This window comes from Diachasmimorpha longicaudata, chromosome 5, assembly GCF_034640455.1.
Source record: "Diachasmimorpha longicaudata isolate KC_UGA_2023 chromosome 5, iyDiaLong2, whole genome shotgun sequence".
Lineage (NCBI taxonomy): Eukaryota > Metazoa > Arthropoda > Insecta > Hymenoptera > Braconidae > Diachasmimorpha > Diachasmimorpha longicaudata.
Window position 1 is genome coordinate 6220406 of NC_087229.1, and position 23424 is coordinate 6243829.

At 37.5% G+C, this 23424-nt stretch overlaps 1 protein-coding gene across 15 annotated transcripts in view; it reads left to right on the forward strand.

The window, feature by feature from the left end:
- Nucleotides 1–23424, forward strand: part of LOC135162389 (uncharacterized) — a 139421-nt gene that overhangs the window by 82590 nt on the left and 33407 nt on the right. For 11 of the 15 annotated variants that reach the window (XM_064120791.1, XM_064120789.1, XM_064120788.1 and 8 more), the window contains 4 exons: nucleotides 2914–3012; nucleotides 4569–9371; nucleotides 11373–11477; nucleotides 21923–21967. In XM_064120791.1, coding sequence (XP_063976861.1) covers nucleotides 2914–3012; nucleotides 4569–9371; nucleotides 11373–11477; nucleotides 21923–21967 — 5052 coding nt within the window. Of the gene's footprint in view, nucleotides 1–602; nucleotides 762–2913; nucleotides 3013–4568; nucleotides 9372–11372; nucleotides 11478–21922; nucleotides 21968–23424 lie in introns of those variants that run through there. The other 4 variants (XM_064120800.1, XM_064120797.1, XM_064120793.1 and 1 more) reach the window with 4 other exon arrangements.

The window sequence follows — 23424 nt, forward strand, 5'->3', positions numbered from 1 at the left end:
AGTGTCGCACTCTCGTGCACTGGCATTGATATCATGTCAGACAAGTTATACAGTGACTACTTCCCCTGTCTCTCTCCTCTTCCTCCCTCCCCCCACACCCTTCATTCCAGTTCTTCTACCCCTCATCCTCTGTTCAGTCTGACATTTTGTACATTGTACAGTTGCCGCTTTTGCGTGCAAAACGTTTGTCACACGAGGAAGGGAAAGAAAAATCCCGGCGAGGGTTGCTGTGAGGGGGAGGGAGGGTAAAGGGGATAGGAGAAACGGAAAGGGGGATGCATCGTTTTATTTTGAAAATGCACAAATACCTTTGTTATAAAACCCAATGGGTAATTTGACGCATGAATACACCCATTCTGGGTGCGTACTTGCTTATTTTTATGATTTTTTTTTTCTTTTTTCATCCTCGAGATTCTTTTGACAGAGATGGGAAGGGAGTTGGGGAGGAGAGGGGGGGAGGGAAATTTATCCATTTGGAGTGTGGGATTCGACACGTGGGAGCTGGATTCTGGTCGATGTTTGGGGAGGGACTGTGGGTGGATATGAGATAGGAAATTAGGAGGGAGGTGGAATGTTGATGCGGTAGAGTGGACGAGTGAGTTTTGCATTTGACGTAGTGGAGTCGGTGGATAACAGTCGAGGTGATGGGTGTATTCATTGAGTGATGTGAGATCAATATATTTTGTATTTTTAATCAGAAACAGTTGAGGTTTTTGAATGGATAAACAGTTTGGGAACGGTATTAGGGACTTGTGGATCTGGTATGTAAATAATCGGGAATCAGCAATTTCCGTATTTCAGAAATTGGCGTCGTGATGAGAGAGGAAAGATTCAATAAAAAATATGTGGAGGTACGGGGATTTGAAAGTGAGGATAAAGGGCTGATAATAATTGGGGAGGTAGGGGATGCTTCGTAATTAATACGCAAACAGTTGCAGGAATTTTACGGAGGGTTCTGTAGTTTTTAGTGGATTCTCCGTCATTTTTATGGAACCTTTCCTGGCGCTCGGGAGTTGGAGAATTTTTGAATAGATTTTATGGAATTATTTTTCTCCGTGCACAGAGTTCAGTAAAAATTACGTGAAAGTTCCGTAATTCTTTGGGGGAAGTAAAGATCCCATGAAAATTACGAAGGATCCAATAAAAAGAACAGAGGACACCGTAAAAATTACGTAACATATAATTTCCGCAATTTTATCGGATCTTTATTCTCTCTGGAGAATTACGAAACTTTTTTGTAATTTTTACTGAATATTTATCTTCGTGTATATTAATTATTACCGAAGGTCAGGATAAAATTAAGACCCCGCTGACATATGATATTTTTTTTACAGAAAAGCGGGATAATTTTTATTTTTGTTACATTTCTCTTCGCGCATTTGATGATAAAATATTTAGGGCTGAAAGAATCGATAGTTAGAAATTAATCCATAATGACAGAATATAATAGGAATTTTTCCTCAGTGCAGTCTCGAGTACTTGGAGTATCTCTCATTGAATACATTTTCGTTAAATGCTACGACGTGACAATAAATCCGTCATCGTGCTCAAGTAGACGTACATCCGTGCCTAAGAACACAGCATTTATACCCCTTGGACTGAATTATTTGGAGATAAAAGACGCCCTTGTGACCCTCGTCTCGTTCATATAGTCTTTTACTACTTGACGACACTCTCATCCCCCTTCAGAGATTCACGAGGTTTTTTTTTCAATCCCCTGTCTCACTTGAAAGTTTATGTCTGTTTTGTACTGCACTCAGCTTTTCTCCAGTTTGTTACGACGTGTTGAATAACGGATAAGTGATTTACGGATGAATTCAGTGTCAGGGAGTGACTGCAAACTGTTCCATGGGAACGAGCGAGACGGACAGTATTGAGTTTTAGTACGGGAGAGAAGATCCCGAGAAATGAATGAGTTAATTGTCCGCAGTTTAATTAAAACTTACCGACGAAAATTGAAGACACATGGTAGGAAAAATCTGAAGAAGACGTGTTTTTTGAAGTTTAAAAGTAAATGAAATTTTTTTATTTTTATTGTAAACTCGAAATAGTTTTTGTTACAAGACATGTTTTTTTTTAATTTCGCACGAGACCTCTAGAAAAATATAGAGAAGCTTTTTCTCATCAAATAATCGGATCCTTTGTATTTTAAAATCTATTGACGATAAGTGGATCATCATATTTTATTTAAAAAAATATTCTGTCATCGTGGTAATTCGCTTCTCCCAAATCTGGTGGTTCTATTGAGCTAAAAATTTGCAGATTTATCCGCATAGACCTATAATCCCTCTGATACCCTCTTGCAATCATCGACAACTGTCAGGTGTTAATATTTCAGCTAATTCTAGAGGATTTGCAATGAAAATGAGAGAATGTAAAAATAGTACGATAACACACACAGAAATATTCCGTAAAAATTACGCATTTGTTCTATAATTTCAGAGGCGAGTGTATTTGAAGTCATTTTAACCAAGAGAAATATTACGAAATTTTTTCGAAGCGTTTCGTAATTTTTATCTAAATTTTCTATGAAAAATTGCGATACTATCACGTAAATTTTCTTAATCACTTTTGCAATCAATAAGTGAACTCCAGTTCCGTATTTTTTATTGCATATTCTTCTCCGTGTGCGATGCTTTCGTTTAGAACAAGGAATTTCTCAGAATCGATTATATCCTTTAAAATGGCTGACATGTTTCCGAAACAGACTAGTGCTGTAATTTTTACAGACAATGTCTCTCCATATAATTAGCCAATTCCCCGAAATCAGCGAAACGTTCTGTACAGAAGCAAACCCATTGTAAAAAAAAAGGGCGATACAGTTCCCATGACACGACTTTTGTACCTTCCCAATCCCCTGTACAAGAAAAACTCAGAAAATATGACTAATCAATAATTCCGAATGAATTGCAGATGACACGAAACACGAGCGCGACTTTCCGACCCAAAATGGCAATCTAAAGCCTCGAAACGATAACACAACAGATAAAGTCAACGAAATCCCAAAAAAGAGTGAGTACAAAATCTGAATACTACTAACACCTCTTTGTTTACAGGAAAAATAAAAATGTCACTGTGTTGCATGTGAAAAACACACTGCTGTTTAATACACCCTATCTGTGTTAAAATTTCACCCCATCTATTTATTTTTTGTTACCCCATCCGGAACCTTTGTGGTAATTAGCAGTCGATAGTTTCACGCGACGGCGGGGGTAAAATTGATTGCGCTTAAAGCGACGGGTCTCGTTGGCTTCGGGAGATTTATCGGTGTGTTCAGTTGCTCGTGAAATTCATTTTCTTCCTACCATCAACCCTCCTCATGCTTTTTTTTTTATTCACTCAAACTCAATTTCTCTAGCCTCATTTTTTTTGCGAGGTAATTGGTGAATATGAGGGGAGACTCGTGGAATAACTCGCGAGTGGTGGGCCTCTGGTGATAAAAGGGGAAAAAAGCTTGTCTGTTTCAAATTTCATTTATAAATGAAAACCCGATGATTGGGGACTTCAGGAATTTTTTAATGGGACTGCCGCCGTAATTGAATGGTTTTTCAACAATTGGGGATTTTTTTTTCCTAGCGGGAGAGGGAGAGAGGATATTATAGTCCATTGTATGGCGACAATAAATCTCTGTCTTTATCATATGATACGACAGAAAATGGTAGACAATTTACCCGGATGTTGATCTTGTGTCATTACGTCATTAATTTATGTAGCTCAACTCATTCATCTACAGTAAAATACACACACTATTTAGGCCCTCTCCCACTCCATTTCGTCATTATTGACAGCAATTTAGTGACAAAAAAAGTCGAAATTTTGCTCTCTATTAATTTTTTAATACTATTTCCTTTTGCCTCCCCCCCGCGATTTTATTTTCACTAGAATAATCCTATTGCGGCGGCGGTCCCACTTCAACACGTCCAATTAATTATGGAAACCCTATTCCAACTCCTTTCCCTCATTTGCTGTCAACTTATTCATTTTTATTGATTTATCAAGATACAAAAGGAATTATTCAGGGGAATTAATTGGGTAAAGCGAAGTGTTTCAAAGGCAAATTTATGCTGATTATTGTTGTCATCATTATGTCTGACGATATTCAATGGATATTCAAGCAGTTCGACGAAGCAATTACACGCTTTTTGCTGATTAAACCTGCTCTATTGAATCCGCGAGGAAAGCTTTCGATAAAAAACAGCACTGAAGGCTCTCTTTCACTTCGATACATTCGACTATTTAAAGAATGAAGTTTTAAGGGGCAGAAGTTTGTTCATTGATACTTCGCAAATCAATTCAATCCGAGAATGATTCAATATCTTGAGACGGATATTTCCTTGACTTCGATACAACCCCCGACTCAACTGTAAGTAATATGATCGGATTAAACGTATTCAGCTGACTGGAATCGCGAAAAACTCCATGAATGTCCAATATTTACGAAATAGTCCGTAAATACATCTCTCCCGAGTGTTTCTGCAAATAATTTACGCAATTAATTCATAAGACAACATACCAAGCCTTAATTCAACTGGCAAAAAATTCGGAAAAAAATTGTCTCTTCCTCTCAGCGACTGCAGGAGCTACTTCATCGAAAATCCTAGAAATTCCCTCCAGAATGCCACAATCCCGCTCGCGTCGTCACCGTCGCAACAAGAACAAGCGACCAAATCAACTGGCAAACCATGAATCACCCTTATCCTCTCACCCTGCACCCATGGATGATGCCAACAGCCGACAAAATCCCTGTGAAATAACGGAAGACAGCGATGGAATAATTGAGGCGAAGGTCAACGGTCAGGCGGTCAAGGTGACGACTGAGGTCACTGAGACAGCGTTGGGCCATGGAATGGGATCGATACCTAGGCAACATACCCCAGTGCGGCGCAGGTACAAACTCGAACGTCATGCATTAACAGCTCATCCAAAAATCTGTGAAATAACCGACATCAGTGATCTACGAATGGAAGCCTACGTAGGCCACGTTGCCGGTGTTGGTATAATTGAATCTTGCATCAATGATGCTAGTGATATCAGAACAATAGTAACCGAGCCAGTCGAGCCACTTGGACCACTATCGAGTGATGTGACCTCAAGACTCGAGACCCTTGGCGAACGTGACTTCGCCCTGGCACTACTACCCAATGCAAACAGAGATCGTCCCGAGATTCATGAGGTCAACGACAGTGATGCTGAGACAACAGAGTTGAATAGAGGTGATGTTGTCAGTGAGGCTGAACTCGATATTGAAATTGCCCCGAGGAAGAATGAAACGATATTGGAGAAAACTGGCGAGTCAGAGTCCACAGATAAAGAAAACTTATCCACTGAATTGCCAAAAGACCAACAGAAACTTCCCTGTTTGAGTTTTTCAAGTGCTTCATCTTCACAAGTTTCCAAGAATGCAGGTAATAAGAGAAATTTATCTCCATTGGCGATAATAAGTGAACCCGAATCGGATATTGATCAACCAAAGTCAATAATTGATCAAATTATTTTGGAAGAAACCGAAGAGGAGTCAGATTTTTCCGACAAACCATCATCCTCCATCATGAAATTGAACATAAGCCAATGTAAACCTACCTCCTTACCAGAAACCTCATCCTCAGGTACAATCAATAAAGACCTGGCTTCGTCTTACTTTCCGACTCTCACCAAACACCCGAGCTTATCCTCGGAGGATGCAGACAGTGAGAGAACAATAATCGACTCAAAACCAGAAAGTGAAACGGAAGGCGAAGATAACATTAACACCAAGGAAGAAGAATTTCACAACGTGACAGAATCAAAGGAATCAACCAAGTGCACTGATGATTCAAATGAGACTACAATAGACCTTAACTCCAAGGAATTCACTGGTGCATCAAGCGTAATAGAGATAGAGAATGGAATTGAAACGTCTCTGGAAATTCATGAACCACAGTTGACTCGACAATTTGACGATAAACTGAGGATTTTCATCAAAGAATGTGATTTAGAGAAGCGTCAGAGTGATGACAACAACCTGTTGAATCACAAGTGTCACGTTAACGAGACTGAGGCATGCAATAGTGTCATTCGTGAGTATTCGGAAAGAGTGGAGACTCAGGAGAATCACAGGTATGAGAAAACCCCTGTCGATCGATACTTGGATATTATTCAGGAAGAGGGAGAGTGTCTAGCCCCTCATGACAGAGACATTCGTGATTTTATTAATGAAGAGATCGGAAAGTTTCGAAGGGAGATACGTAAGACTGATGTTAATGAAGAAGTCACGGAGACTAGGAATAATGAAACAATAATGTCATCCAGAAATGAGAACATCTCAGGTAATAAGACAGAAAACGAGAAAGGACATGACAATAAAATGTGCGAAGAGACCGGGTCACCAGTGAATCAAGTTAACGAAGAGGAATTGGATTCCATAAAGCGAAGATTTCCACCAGCCCCACCGAGAAGATCCTCTAGTTTTAACAGCATGGACGTGGATAAAATCACTGGTGGACTATGTGGAGATGTGAATTCCCCAACTTCAAGTAAACCACCACAAGTTCCGGATCTACCAATTGAAGTTATTAAAATACTCACTGAGACCAATGAACATTTCCACTTTGAGACATCTCCAGTGCGTCCACCATTGCCCAAGAATTTTAATAGCAACGATGCAATTTCCCACAACGTTGAGCATCATCACAACGAGGGTGTGTCCCCGATCACGCCCAGATTGCGCAATACTGTGGATGCCGGTAAGTTTGGCAATGACGACAGTGTCGAGGCGCTTACCAAAATAACTCACGATCACATTGACAATATCAGCGATGAAGTGCTGGGTAAAAACACGAAGGCTTTCAGCAAATCGACCCCAATGGTTGACTCCACTGTGTCCCCCAGCATCGAGGTTAAATGTTCACGACCCCGGAGGAATAAACTTAGTGATATCAAAGAGAAGGTGCCACTTGAGACATTAAAACGTGAGTGCATTCACAACACACAAGTAAAAAGTTCAGACATTGTACATGAGATCAAAGAATTGTGCAGTGAATATAAAAAAAGTGTTGATCTTGAAATAAAAGAGATGAAATCCAGTGAAACTAAAATTGAGAAAACGGAAATTTCATACAAAAGTGAATCAACGGAAACTCACAAAAACATTTCCACTGATTCCACTGAATTTATTGGCACAGATGATCAATGCCAAGAGTCATCAAGTAGTACCCCTTCGCCAGCAACTGTAAAACACGTATCCGATGAGGAGGAACCATCTTCAAAACCACCTCAACCAAATCCCTTGAAAGACCTCTGTATCAAGAAAATCCTCTCCCTCCCTTACGGCCGCCAATTAATCAACGAGATAACTCTTCCCAAGTTCACCATCTTCAAGAACTTGGAATCCATCCACAAAATCGCTAAAACTCTACAAATCCACGAATCCAAGGATTTGAATACCATGAAGAAACGCCCGACAACTTGGATGGGTGTACCAACTGAAGATCCACATCTTCTAGTCTGTCTTTCTCCCTCGCAGCAAGAAACCCCAGTTCGCACAAGTGCCGACAAATTATTGGATCTCCACAAAAAGTTTCTCAATCGCTGTAGCTACCACCATGATCATCGAGCCGAGATTAATGTACCCAAGTACCACATAGATATCACCCCCACTTCTACTCACCATCCACACGAATCTATAAAACCATGGGAAAAAGAATTGAAGCAATTGGAAGATGTCTCAGTGGCCACGAATCGTCTCCTTGAGATCGTAAAAGAGAATCCTATACCCATGGATTTACCTTCGGTCACGAAGCCCCATAAAAATGTTGAACAGAATCCTCTCAAATCTACTCTGGTAGCCAAGTGGTTAACTGAGAGCAATAACGATCATCTGAACACACCAGTCGGTGAGACCACACCATCTTGTCATTTTTCACAACGACTGAGATACCAGGAGAATGAAAAAACCAGAGCGAGTGCATTCAGTCCAGTACCCGACAATGATCACATAACTAGTAACGACACTGCTGACATTAGATCCAAACGCGGAGGTAGAATTTTTAATACGACAATCAGTTCATCTCCAACATCTTCAAGAAATTTTAACGAGACAACCAATAGAATAAACAGTGCTTTGATACTGCGAACACCTGAGGGCACACATCAGGAGCATCGGAGTACAACACCAATCAATAGGTCTCCAATTACCAACAGAAGTGCTATAATCGATAGAACGTCTGATATTGCTGAGCCACGTAAGTGGACACTGTCGAGGACAATTGATGCGCGACAGGTGAATCCAGCGCTGATAAACGACCGGCCTGAGGCACCACCCAGACGACGACGGACTGTTGATGTTGATCGTACGTGCATCGACACCACTAGTATTTTTGACAAAACACCACCACGTGGACATCTCGAGGAACGAAAGTGTCATGATCCTGAAACATTGAAACAAGCAACGGCCAGTGAAATTGTTGAGAATTTGAAAGATCTTCAGAGAGGTGTCAAAGATATGTTTGATGGAAGGAGACGTTATTCATTACCCCAGGAGTACTTTGACAAACAGCTCGAGTACATCGAGACCCTGGAGAATCAACTGAAGGAAGTCATTATTGCTGAGGAAGAAGAAGAAAAAGCGTTTGTTGAATTTGAGGGACAAGTCAGGAAAATGGAAATTCTAAATGGAAACAAGATGGAGACTCCTGACAGACAACAATTAAGTAATGATGGTAATAACTTTCGTCAAACTTGGCACGAAGAGTCACGAGTTGAGGACAACAGTCGTACTGAGTTTACAAGTAAAGGGCAAAAGGAGAAATCAACGGAGAGACTGAATCAAACAGAAAGTCAAGATTTGGAAAGCTCTATGAATACATTTGAGAATAAAGAGGTGAACCAAGTGACAACGTATAGTGAGAGTCGGCAGAAATGGAAGAGATACGTCGATGATATTTCAAGGGATTCACTTGATGGTGAGAAACGAGATCATCACGAGGTAGACGGAAAATCTGAAAGACCCAAGTCCATTTGGTTATTGCCAAGTTGTGACGAAGTATTTAGACGGAAAATGTATGATGAGTATGTTCATAAAGTTTTGGAGAGGGAGGAGAGGAAGCAACACAAAGTTATTAAGATTAGATCGGGCTTGGATTTGAAGCAGGAGAGGAGCAAGGACAACATGAACACAATGGAGAAGGAATTTATTGAAAAGGCGAAGAAGAGACTCAACAAATTTGGAATTGAACTGGATGAACACCATGGAAATGATGAGGTGGAAGGGAAAGAGACGAGTACGACAATCGAAGCCAAGTGTCTCATAGATGGAAAGGAGATTAAAGATGCCAAGAAACTACCCAAACACCTACAAGAATTTATCGAGCTTACTATCAACGAACTTGAAGACGGTGAGTCCAGTGTGCGGACATTGTTTGCTGTTATTGCTGTTGTTGATCATGGCGAGAGTTTTTGTGAACTTGATGGTGACATTTTAACCCGATAACTAACTAGTTTGGTTTGTTTTTTTTTTTTTAATTGTGTAGAGTTTTCATTCTGGATTTTATGGATCTCAGCGGGAATTGTTTGGGAATCAACAGGTTGGGAGATTAGGATTAAACTTGATAAATTATTTGAGAGTCAATCACATTATTACAGACTAATTTATCGACTTACTTGCACCAAGGTAAATCACACATATATTCACTGTGCAGTAATTTACTACTTCAGTGTAGTAAAGTACTCGTATTCGTGTGTTTATTATGATTGAAAAGTTATTGGCAAGCTAAACACCCCAGTAAGGCCAACCACCCGCGAATCATTACGTCATGACGAGGCAAAGCCGACTCTCCCTGACTCACAGAACTTTAAGACTCACTGGTATTATTTTTCAAACATTTCGTGTTTTAAACGGGAAAATCGCCGCTGCGCAAAGGCTGAAGCCCAACAATGTTTAGGTCCGGGGTGCTGATTCACGTACTGGCTCCTTTCTATATTTAGGTACAAATCCGAGAAGAGAAATAGGCCAACGGTTACTCTCTGGACCCCGCGTGCAACGTCTTTTCGTATCACGGTTAATGCAGAGGAAGCCACTGGTCTTGGGGCGTTTTTGCTGTTTGTTTTGGGGTTTCAGGTCTATTTCCGTGAGCCAACGTCTTGCGGGATTTCGCGAGACGGTGACTGTTTACCTTATATATTATTATGGGATTATTTATTTGGATGATGAGATAATTTGAGATAAATGGAGGAGTAATTGGAACATGCTATTCAATGGAGAACGCTCTCCGAAATTCTAAAATGTTTTTGGAAAGTAACGAGTTTCATGATACTTCCTCTCAAGTGCAATTTGATGGAGATAATTTAAGTTAATAATTTCGACAATTTATTTTCTAGATTATTTTCTCATTTGCACATAAATTCTTTTATGTAGACGGAAATATTAAAATACTTTCTATTGAGGATAGGTAAAGACTTTATAATCCTGAATGACCCTGAATGTTCTTTTTGTTTTCCAATTTTTCATTGATGATTGCAATTGGTGGCATCGATGATGAAAGTATAAAAATCATTTGGATATCCTTGAAAAGTTAGTTTTCGTTTTCTCATTATCAAAGGTATTTATAAATTTGTGTAGTCCATGTTTCATTTGAAGAAACTTTGTCGGTAAGCAAAGTGCGTATGGCAACTGTTTCTTGACATTTCCCTTAAACCTTGGTTTTCTAAAGATATCTGCAAATTCGTTTATGTTGAGCTTATCGTGTCGTATCTCACCATTGTCCATTTTTTCGCTTCTCAACTTTTATCACAAACTTTCCAAACTCTTTAAAGATATATTACTCTTTATTTTCGAATCTACTGATTTATCGCAGTTTTCCGTTCATCTGATTCACCACAATATTACATTAAAAACTTTCGGTCTATCACTGAAGTTGAGCATAAATAATTCAATGACGTGTCTTTATTGGTTTTTATCCTAGGCAAACTTGCTGGTTATTCTTTCTTATTTTCCATACTAATTGATATAAATATTATCTCCATTGTTCCCTCACTGTAAAAAATTGTGTTTGACCCATAAATATTTTGAAAACTTGTCGTTTAGTTCATCCGTGTAATTGCCATCACTCTGGGTAATCCGCTTAACTCACTATAAATTGGCTATTTGTTTTTATTAATTAGTTGTTGTTTCACGTAAATAAAATCTCTCTCACTATTTTCACTAACCAGAGAAAAATGATTGTTGGGGGAGGTGACTCATAACAAATTGCTTCACAATTTCCAACGTCATAATTTCATAAAACGTTTTTTTTCCTCACAGTTTGAGGAATTTAAGAGGTGAAAATGGTATTTTTTTTAACTGGAGCATTTTTCTCTGTGTATCTGGGCACTTGGCATGCTTTTTTTTATGGTTGAAGGGTATGGCTATGGCATGGATGCTGGAGGGAAAACAAATGACAACGATTTACTGCACGAGATCGACACCGCTTTAAGAGACTCCAAAGGTTTTCTGCTTCGGGAAGGTGCGTTCTTGGATATTTTGATGTAAATGTATTGATCGAATCATTTTACGGTAGCTGTAGGATTTATTTATAGTAATTGTAATGCATGGAGACATTTAAGTGCCCTTCATTATACGATAAAAGTAGTATTTTATTTTTGACGAAATTTGTTGCAAATTCTCGCGAGAAATTGCAACTCGACGGGAAATTATTTGCGTTTTTTTTACAGAGAGAAAAGTCTATTATTTTTCATTTGGGGTAAATGAAAAATTGATACAAATCTTTTAAAGGTTCCTGTGCAGGCCGATATAGAAATTTTCTAAGCCGATAAATTATTTTACTAAGTGGCATAGTAATTTTTCTCATGCCTGTCATATTATAAAAATTCCCAGATTTTTCTCTCCATCTATACATAATAATAATAATTTATATGCACAAAAAAAGGTCGACGTGACTGGTTGTACAGAATGAAAATAGTGAAATGAGGGTATTATGGGAGCCAAATTGAACCAGAATTCAGCGCATCCCTCAGACAAAATTTTCCATTAATTCATAATTCTGGAAATGTCAGTTGAACAGTCACATGAACATTTGTATCTCTCCTAATACTGCTTTGGATGGTAAACTACATGGTAAATTAAAATTTCTCATTCAATCCAGTCAATTTTGAGTACAACGATCATTGGTCACTCATCCGTATATTCGTTAGCCCGTCGCCAGGCGCTCGTTATCCTGGTCGTTTCCCAGTCGAAAAAACCCCTCGTCTATTTCGTTCGTCAAGCACGTAGACAACTTTTACTCCCCCTCCTCACCATTGTACTACCGTTTTTTACTTCTCCCATGGTGAACACAGATAATGAGAATCGTCATCCAGAATTTCAATGAATTTTATGCCCTCTGTTTACCTAATATCCTCCACGATATGTCAAAGAGTATGCCATGGAATTGCGGGAACTGTTATTTTCCGCTTTGTTTTTACCCCCTTTTTTTCGTGTAATACGAATGAACGCAATTTCATTCCTCATTTTGGCATAATCTAAGAAATTGTAAAGTAGCTGGATTCCGTCAACGGGAAAAAATGCACTTGAGTTCTGGAAACAGAAATGCAATAAAAGAGAAACTTGATCCTCTGAGCCTGCGGCGAACAGCGACGGCTTCCCCTTTTGCTCCTATTCCGGAATATTCCAGAGGCTTTTTTTCAGAATGGGAATATGTATTAGTTGTCTTTTTTATTTGTCCAATGAACTATTTCAAGGATATTTCAATGACAATACACTGTTACATTTTTTTGTCCGAATTTTCCGGGGAAAATTCTGGGAATATGTTTCGTGTGGCCGATTCACGAACATTTCGGTATAAAAAATTTTTTCTTAAAAATTTAATGAATTTAATTGAAGACATGTAGATATTCTTGGCGGTCACATGAGAACGCTGATTTTTTTTTAATTTATGGTCGTTTTGATAAAATTAAAAGGATATGAATAGAGAGCAATCTGAATGACGAGTGTTTTTATCGATCGAATGGATATTTTTTCACCAACGATTAGTTGCAGAAGCCAGTAAATCTCAATTCGACCGGACCATATTTCCATGGTCTTCCGGAGAAGCTGAAATCATCCATAAATGAACTTACGTCTAGACATTGACCTGACCCGTTTCAATCAAAGATCATATACATGCATGAAATATCTTTGATTCTACATTCAGGTTTTATGTGAACACTAGATTCCGGTATAAAATCTCGTTGAGTATTTGCTCTTCTTCTTCGTCTCAGTAACCTCTAAGATACACGAAGAGAAATTTCATATAAAAATTTTAGTACAAGTTCTGGGAACAATCCCAATACTTCGGTTATAGAAAATCTAATGTTGTTAAGATAAAATTTTTCTGGATTTCTGGAAAATTTTTACAGAAGTTTGGAACGAATTCGTATTTAAGCCAATAAAATTTCCAATGGTAGTACTGCGATTTTGTGTCTCACTGCCACATTGTACCTCTTTTTCTTTAACACCAGAATTTTTCTTATCAATTTCTCTCCATGTAATCGGGCCCTTGTTTCGTTCTGACGTTTCTTCGGTTAGGAGACAAATTGCTATTTCTCCAAAATTGTTCTAATTAAAACTTTTATTTTTTTTCTTCTTACCACTTGTCATAGGAATGAAATATCGATAAGTCCATGGTTTTGTTCTAGACGATCACATTGAATAAAATACAATCCATAGATCCGGCATGCTCTATCCTCCTCCAGTCCATCCTAACAACTGGATCGAATACGATCAGAACTACTCCTTCATTTTCAATTTTCGAGTTTGAAAATGACAACTTATATGTACATTTGAAATATGATATGCAATTCTCCTATGACCTATTTTACTCGCACTCTATTCCTCCCCCTGAATCTTCTCACATGTATCTTTTATCAAACTTCGTCTACTTCATTTTTCTTCCCCTTTCTTTTCATGAACGTGTTGTTGAAGAGGCGGAACAAAATTAGATTTGACCATGTCCCATCGAACTTTCTCGTTCTGAACGTAAACGTTGTTATCACAATGTTACGTTACTCGTGAGCATGACGATGAATCTAGAATAGGGGTTGACAGGAAGTGAGAGGGATGCGCCCGATGAGGATGAGAATTGTGGAGGGGGAAACGGAAAACTAGGGAGAAGTAGAAAATCGAGATTTTCTGTTTGAAATTCGGTAACAGTATTTTCAGAATTTCACGCCAAATTTAAGATCAACAGAGTTACGTCTCTGTTCGAATTGTTTTGTTTTATTTTAGAAGGTGGAAGTTGACAAGGGCTTTATTTGTCGCCGTTAAATTGAGGGGAATAACCCACTTTCTGTGTCGAATACGATAATACAGTAAATGGGAAATCAATCATTAGGTGCATCTAATGATTGATTTGACAATTCTCCCTACAGTAGGAAAAAAATACTTGACTCAAGTATATTTTATACTTTGTTTAAGTGCAATGTATGTATACATAAATATTCATTTCGTCCTATTGCACATTTTTAGCATTTGTTAGTAATTAACAAATCTCGTGCGAGATAAATAAATCATTTTATCAGCGCGAGTGATTGTTCGCATATTTAAAATTAATTTTCTATTAACATTTAGTTCCCTCAATGGTGATTCACCATATCGGTCAGCAATTTTGACTATTGATTCTACCATATTCCAGTGACATCCATTACATTCAAACATTAGCCTCACGGCAAATTTCCATTTACTTTCAAATTTGCTCTGTTAATTGCTTGTCCACCTGTGACGAGCTTTGTCCTGTATTCAAATGATCCATCCGAAAAATTACGATGTTTTCATAATAAAAAAAACATCATTTTCTCATCGACATTAAAAAGTAAATTTGCCCATAAACATTAAATCCTCGGTTATTTCCAAAATACTCGTTAAAAAATGCTCCTCTCAGAACGTGTTTTCAACCTCAAATTTCCTACTCCCCTCTTTCTACCTTTGAAAAAAAAAAACTTCATTCTTATTTCTCTCTCTCACACGCGCGCATTAAACTTTTAACATCACCTACGTAAAACCCGAATAACATCCGTAGCGAAAACTCCCAAGTCTTAGGCGTCGAAATGGACCGACGAGCGGGCGTCGTGACGCCGCAGTCTTCATCCGTCGCTTGAGCGTTCGCCATTCGTTGCACGCGTTCCCATTTAATTTCAAACTACATAAACGTCGATCTGAGAAGAAAGCCGATATTTCGCGACAGCAAAAAAAAATAATCGGAAAGTCAATACTTGAACGTGATATAAAAAAAACTTAAAACCAGTTGCTTAATACCCAGTGAATGTGATGTTTGATAAAAGTGAGTGCTGGTAAAATACATCGATATCAAATGACTCTTTACGTTGAAAAATAACTCAATTTGGCTGCAAATGAAGTGGATGGACTCTCACTCCACCCAGAGGGATAATTTATTTTAATTGTATTGAAGACGTTATTTGAATAGTTAACAATCGCGGTTTTATTGAGCCCCACAGCTGTTTGCCATTCACGTGTGGTCGGGATAAATTGTTTAAAAAATCTATAAACCGGTATTTCCCTGGTACCAATTTCAAGATTATCGTGAAAGGTTTTTTTAAAAACAATTTTTCTCGTGACGAAGAAAAAACAAATTATTATTCTGTGATCAGCACATATTCTATTTTTAATGAATGTGAATGAATATTACAAAATTCGTGAAAATTCAATTCATTCGATTCAAATGCCTCTTTCTCTTCCTCCTTTCTCGCAACGTAGGAGCAATTGTTGAAGTCGGTGGTGCGAAAAAAAAAGAACTTCTGTGAAAACTCCAACAGGTTGCTAAAGTTTCCTCCGTTTTATACATCAGCGGAAAGTGACCGCAACTTTGTGACAAAACAAGATCATCATTTCTCCTCATTTTGCTTTCCTTTCTCGTGTCTTTCCTCCGGGTTCATGGAGGACTCTTCTAAACTTTGGTCGAAGGGGTGTGTGAGGGTATGGGGTTATTAAACGAAATGCTGTTAAAGTTTTTACAACATCTGGTTGAGAAAATTAAGTAAGAGAATTTTATTATCTCATTTCTTCATGGGCGATATAATTTTGGTTTCATTATTTGAAATTAGTCTGATTTATCAGATAATCTTAGTTTATTTAACTTTGCATTTGGAGGTACTGCACGATGTGGTATTAGTTGACAAGATTGTTATTGCGCAATGTCATATCGTATTACTAGAAATTAGGGTTGTGCATTATTGAGGCTCGACCGGAAGTTTCAAACTGTGAATGCTTTCAAATGTGGGACATTTTAGTTGGTTTATTAATAGATGAATTTTCAACCGTGACCGAGGTTAATTATAAAGTCGTCCGTCTCTAACTGTTTACATCTTAATAAGCTGTGAGCATTGCCGAATGTTGGAGGGGATAATTATTCTTCGATACTGAGGTGACAGTTCAGAGACCACAAATACGAATGCATAAATTTCAGATGACTTTTGTCAACGTTTTTCAGATCTAAATCTGGAAAATGGAGATTTTCCGGAAGTTTAGCAGAACAGGTGCCGAAAATTCTTTATTTACATTTAAAATTTACATTTCATTAATATTAATTTAAGGTTAATTGAGATTTTCACTTTATTCGGATATTTTCAGTGTTTAACATTGAAATTAAATCTTGATCAGGTTCTGGGAATGTATTTAATAACGAAACGTTAACTGGAGACAAGTCACTTGTGCCTAATGACCGCTTTTTGATGAATATCTCAAAATTTAAGAGAGATAGCAAAATTCTCATCAGAGCCTTTTTTGTGAGGCGAATTGAGAGCTACAACAAATGTTCTGACAAAAATTTTCTTATAAAAGGAAACGGTCACGTCACACGTTTTCTCTTTCATCGCCGAAGCTGGTAAAAAGTAATGAGAACATGTTTCGATGCCGAAAATGAAGTGTTTTATCAGCCGGATTCTATTATCATCGCCCTTGAATCAAAATATCGATGATCATATACTCCGAAGAGTATAAAGTCTTAATAGTTCCAAGAGAAACGACTTGAGGTCCCACGATAAAGCTGTGCCAAGAAGCATTTTTCTCTCAGTGTACAATATACAAGCAAGTCGCATGTGCGAACGAGCCGGCTAATGGGTACTCAACAAGCCGTTGCAAAGGCAACAAGAGCATTGAAAAAAAAAGGACCATAAACATGACGAAAAAAAGGGAAATGAGAATGAGAATTCGATGGAACAACAAGATAAGAAGCCCTCTCATGCCACGGATTTTTTAAGGGGTGTTTTCATGCACTCAGAGAAAAATTTAGTAAAATGAAACGATTATTTTTTTCCTCAACCACACTCAGAGAAAAATACAATTTTGATAATGAAATATTCTCCTGACCCGCATTTAAAGCCGATTTTCAAATGGATATTTCGGGTATTTGTTTGCCGAAAACAAATGACTGGTACAATTTTATTGTTCTCCCCAAACATGAACCTCATGCCTCAATCAAATGAGGGTTCGAATCTGTTGTATATTGATTCGTACACCCTGAATATTTCATCGAATTTTGATAGTTATTTGAATGTATCGCCTGTCATTGATCTCAAAACTTATTGTAGGCGATATGAATGGAATCGCATGTAATAAGATATTTTTAATGGAATAATAATCCATTTTATATCTATGGTCTATGGGAAAGCCACAATGAAACTGGAATTCTAATGGAACAATGGAATTCTATTTTGATATGAAAGAATATGCATCCAACAAGATACATTTCATTAAATCTACGATATTTTTCTCCGAGTGTCGTGGAAATCACAAAATAGTCAGTTACGCCTGCGATCAATCTCCACTTGAAAAACATTAATGTCAGAGTTGCCAGTTATGAAAAAACAAAGATTCATAGCATACTATTGCACTAGTGCACAATACGTAATTCAATTAAAGATAAAATTCTTCATTAGAAGTTGAAAAATAGGGATTCTGATTTGAGATATTCATTCGATTAGTGATCTCCACTTGTAATAAAACCAATACACTGAATTTAAAATTCTATCACTTAAAAATTTAATGATCAGATGATTCTGTGTTTCTGTTATTTAATGTCAAGACAAAGCTTCTTTTATGATTAAGAATTTTGTTAATTCTGTTCTTGTATCTCACCGTATAATTCCTCCACAAAATCAGTTTCTGGTACAAACATAACACCGAGATGACTCCTACATACACCATTAAAACGTTGAGAGACAGTGAAATGACACGACTATGTGACATGGTAGCTTGAGGAGCAAGAAACTAAGCTCGTCTAATCTCCCTGGGACCGAAAACCCAAAGCCTGAGAGTGAGAGGAAGGCATTCCGAGAGCTCATCAAGCACGTTTATATATTCATGGAGCAGTTGGGGGTTGGTCTCTCCTACGGGCATAGGCTTTTACTGCGGTAGAGGATCTCTTTTCATACAGAAGAAAGTTGGAAAAAGTCTGATGGTTTCTTCAGTCTACGTGTAGATGCCTTGATGGTGAAGGGACTATTGCTGAAAAAGAAAAGGCCAACAGAAGGAAAGTTGCAACCTTTGGTCTAGACACCGGTGATTTTGTGATTCAGTGTTTGAAGAATTAGTTTAGGACAATTTGAGCTTTGGATTGCTATTTTCACAAGCTCAATCAAGATTTATTTGGCGGATTAGAGTGAATGGATTGATAATTGGTCTCTGAGTCCAGATACTCCTGGTTCTGGAGGTCTTTTGGAATTTTGTAGATACTTGGAAAGTGTCTAGAGAACCGAAGCGAAAGCAAAAACTTGATCAACTCGATTAGCAGTTGAAATATTCTCGGAAAACAATATACTTTAATCAAATATTTTTTATACTTGATCATATTTTTCTATCTGTGTTGATTCCATTGCAAAGTTCAACTATTCTGTGGACAACGTCATCTAGGAATATGTGAAGACCTCTTCCAAAGTCTGTTAAGACAGTTCAAAAATCAAGACATATTAAGGAGATCAGCCCTACGGAGTTCATAATTACAACGGTTCATTTTTCGCTGCCCTTTTCAAAATTTCATCAAAATTCAGGTTCAACGAGGATGTGTCACCTTAAATATGAATTTCATGAATGATTCCACTTATTCCAAAAGCAATAACACTCGATTATTAATGATTATTTGAGGAGATTGCTAATAATGGTAGAAATTGATTTCCATTATCTTTATTGACGATAATTGAGGAGTCGTGCTTGCAGTGTAGAAATGTTGGATATTTTCTACTACTGTTACGTCAATTCTCTTGTGAAAATCATCAGGACATCGTTGAATGCCTTTGAAAAACTCCAAACCTCCCTCATTCTGCTAAAAGGTTTCAAAACATCTAGAACCATTGAGAGTAGAAACCCATTAGAGTATATCCCAAAGCTCCATCGCGCTTCTGTTGCTTTGTCTTAAATGCTAAAATCAATATCCAGCTTCAATGCCGGTAATTACATGAAGAGCAAGTCTTATAATTGAGATTTTGAATTGAGATATTGATTCCTTTCCACATTCACGTCAGTCTCGAAGGCACAGACTTAATGGACTAATAGTTAATGGATTAAATCAACAATTATCGAAGAGTCAGTTTTGCATTTTGCTGTTGAATTATTAACTCGTGCCATTGTCGTCCTTTTGAATTACTTAGTCAGGGTGCACTATATATTGTCTTTTTCCAGCTGAAGATGGAATACTCCTCTTGAAGTAGCTCTACCTGTCTAATAAATTCAAAAAATATCGAAAACGACATTTCCGTTGTAATCAAATATTAAAATCCAAATTTTCAAGTGAAATATCAAGGAATTTGTTGACACTTCATAAAACATAATTCACCATTTGGAGACGAAGTTCTATTATTTGTTTATAAGCAAGAAATATTCACATATAATACCACAAGTGGTTCAAAATTATCGAATATTTCCCGATAGATTCGTTGCAAACAAATGAAGGAGTCAAGTTTTTCAGGCTAAAAAATCACGAGTGCGAAGCACGAGTGATTTTTCCTGAAAAACTTGACGACTTCATTTGTATGCAGGGAACCTAGAGGGAAATATTCTATAATTTTGAAGCTCGAGTGGTATTCAGGGGATTATTTTTCCGATCCAAATTTCGGCCAAGAGAATTGTTCCATGACATGAAAAGAGGTTTATTTGGTTAAGTGTCGTTTGTTTACCAAAATATTCAAAAAATTATCGCATGTAATACCACAAGAGCTCCGAAATTATCGGATATTTCCCGATAGGTTCGTTGCAAACAAATGAACGTGTCAAGTTTTCCAGTTTAAAAATCACGAGCGCGAAGCGCGAGTGATTTTTCTGGAAAACTTGACGAGCTTATTTGTTTGCAGGGAACCTTGAGGGAAATATCAGATAATTTCGAAGTTCGAGTGGTATTCGGGGGATTATTTTTTGCATCCAAATCTTGGCCGATAGAATTGCACCATGAGACATAATTTTCAACGAATTGCCATTTAATCTGTCAGATACAATTGAGGGTTACTTCAACATTTGTTTTTTTTTATATATATCAACATGCAAAATTTCCAGTGAAATTTCCAAGAATATCCGCTGAAATACCGTGTTGACTATACAAAATAACGTCGAATGGTGCAATCCTATTGGCCAAGATTTGGATGGGAAAAATAATCGCTGATATTCGAGGTAGGCTATACAAAATATCAACAAATGGTGCAATTCTATTGGCTGAAATTTGGGTGGGAAAAATAATCACATATAATACCACAAGTGGTTCAAAATTATCGAATATTTCCCGATAGATTCGTTGCAAACAAATGAAGGAGTCAAGTTTTTCAGGCTAAAAAATCACGAGTGCGAAGCACGAGTGATTTTTCCTGAAAAACTTGACGACTTCATTTGTATGCAGGGAACCTAGAGGGAAATATTCTATAATTTTGAAGCTCGAGTGGTATTCAGGGGATTATTTTTCCTATCCAAATTTCGGCCAAGAGAATTGTGCCATGACATGAAAAGAGGTTTATTTGGTTAAGTGTCGTTTGTTTACCAAAATATTCAAAAAATTATCGCTGATATTCGAGGTAGGCTATACAAAATATCAACAAATGGTGCAATTCTATTGGCTGAAATTTGGGTGGGAAAAATAATCATTAAAATATCAATAATTTCCGAAATTTAAATTAGATAATACCAGCAATTAACGGAAAAATTTGGCAACTGAAATTATTCAAAAGCAGCATATCCAGTCGATAAAATCACCTACTTTAATGATCCCAGCCATAATTTTCATCCCATCAACTTCGTGTCGGAATTCTAATCGATAGTCTTGACCCCATTGATTACAAATTGTGTTTTCTCCCTAAATGACGTCTCATACCCCGCAATCTTCGAATCAAAAAGCCATTAATATCATCCCCCAACAATTGGCCATAGAACCTCAATTCCTTAAACTGTATCGTAAAAAACTTTACTCACTCTCTGTCTCCTTTCATTGACCGAACTCCAAGATCGATATTCCGTGGCGTTGAGTCTATCTTCGTAAAGTTGGTACACGCACACATCTAAAATTCCTCGCTATTTCCTCTTTCTCATTCAATATCACTATCTCCCTCACTCGTTACCAATCTAAAACTTTATCAATAGGCAAACAGCTCGTCTCTCAAAGTTCGGCGGGAGGAAGGGAGAGAGGTTTAAACTATAAACGACACGCTGACTCACTGGAAATGGTCGTCTATAGCCCACTAAATGAAACAGATGTGCCACATTCAGTACAGTTGTGATGCATACAGCAATTTGGGCCAGTTTTCCTTCCTATCGCTGTCTCTTTCTATATGCGAAATAGTCCTGGACCATAGTAACTTTATTGTCAGATTTTACCGATACCCTCTGTGGATATTGATACAACGGAATTTTTTTTCTGTAACATTCCAATCAGTAAAAAATATGATCGACGTTTGCAGATGATTCATTTAGTTTTTCGTATTGCAGAGAATATGTTTGCACCGAATTTTAAGGCATCGTCTACGAAAAAAGGTAATGTTATTATGTATGGTGTGATGTTGATTATTTGGTTGATGATTTATCGTGGAAATGGCTTTAGGATCCTGCATTGGCTTATTGTATTTAACGATTTATGGAAGATTCTTAATATTAAGAGAGAGGTCCAGTATTTTTTGGAGTAAATTCAAAGCGTTAGGGCATTTTCTTCCCCGTCATGGTATTGATTTTAGCGAGATATTCGGCTCTGTTTTCATGTTCGTAGAGGTGAAATGTGACATGTGTGGATTATGAATTATATGATGAAGTCAACATTAGTTGTGGAGGGACTGAGGGATTAGTTATTTGAGGAAGTTTGTAGTGAGGGAAAAATTGAGTAAAGTGGAACGATTATTTTTTGACTCAACCAGTCGGTCGTGCTCAACAGAACCAACGAAATAATTTATTGATGTAACGAAATAATTCGGGACTGGTCAATCGTTGATACGGAGGGTTCCAAACATGAGGGTTCGAATGTCGTATGTTGATTCGTATTCAATGAATATTTCATTGAATTTGAATAGTTAGTTGAATGTCATATCAATGGAATGGCGTATGATTTTAAATATTAATTATTTTGCTTGAAATCAGGTTTATTAAATAGTCAACGGCTCAGAGAGCTTTCATTCTGTGCTCATACATTAAAACAGATTTTCAATTATTCTCTGGGTTGTTATATATTAATGTGCCACCCTTAGCCAAGTGCATGATTTAATTTTCTACCTTAGAGTACAATTTCAAAAGAATAATGGCCTCATTGTTAATTGGATCTACCAATTGTGGTCACTCGAAATAGAGCTGGCATAATCCCGTCGAGTTCGTGCTCCAGAAATTTCACACTGCCCTCCCTCCATGGTAATGCCGGGGCCCTCGTGTGTTTGTGTGGTTTTCACCAATTAAATTTACCATGTTACTACAACACTTGATGTTCCATGATTAGAAATCGCAATTTTTTTTAATGCCTGGTAATCACCAGATGTTCGGTCTCTCGGGTGTTTCTATTCAATACAGCGTTCGGGCTCATACGTTAAAATTATTTTTTGACGTAAATTTTTCGGACTTTCAAGGGGATCTATTTTTACCCAACACTTCTAAAATCCGCATAATTGTGTAATCATTTCTCGAATTATCCACAGAAGTTTAGGCATAAAAAAAATTAATAATCCCAGTGAGATAATCATTAGAGCTTTAGGTTTAACAGGACGAAATTAGCAGGAGAGAACTTCCTCGTTTCTCATTTTTAAAAATTGAATTTGAACGATTATCACTCGGTATATTCTACTGATTTACTAATTTTGAAATGAGTAACTTTTTCTAATAAATCTATTTCAGAGCAATTCTTCAATATCTCGGTTAAATCCACCTCATGATCAGGTCTATCCACATTCTCACGAAACAGGATAATTTCAAAGTTTTTTCAAAATGAAAAATTCGAATATTTTCGACTGCAATTT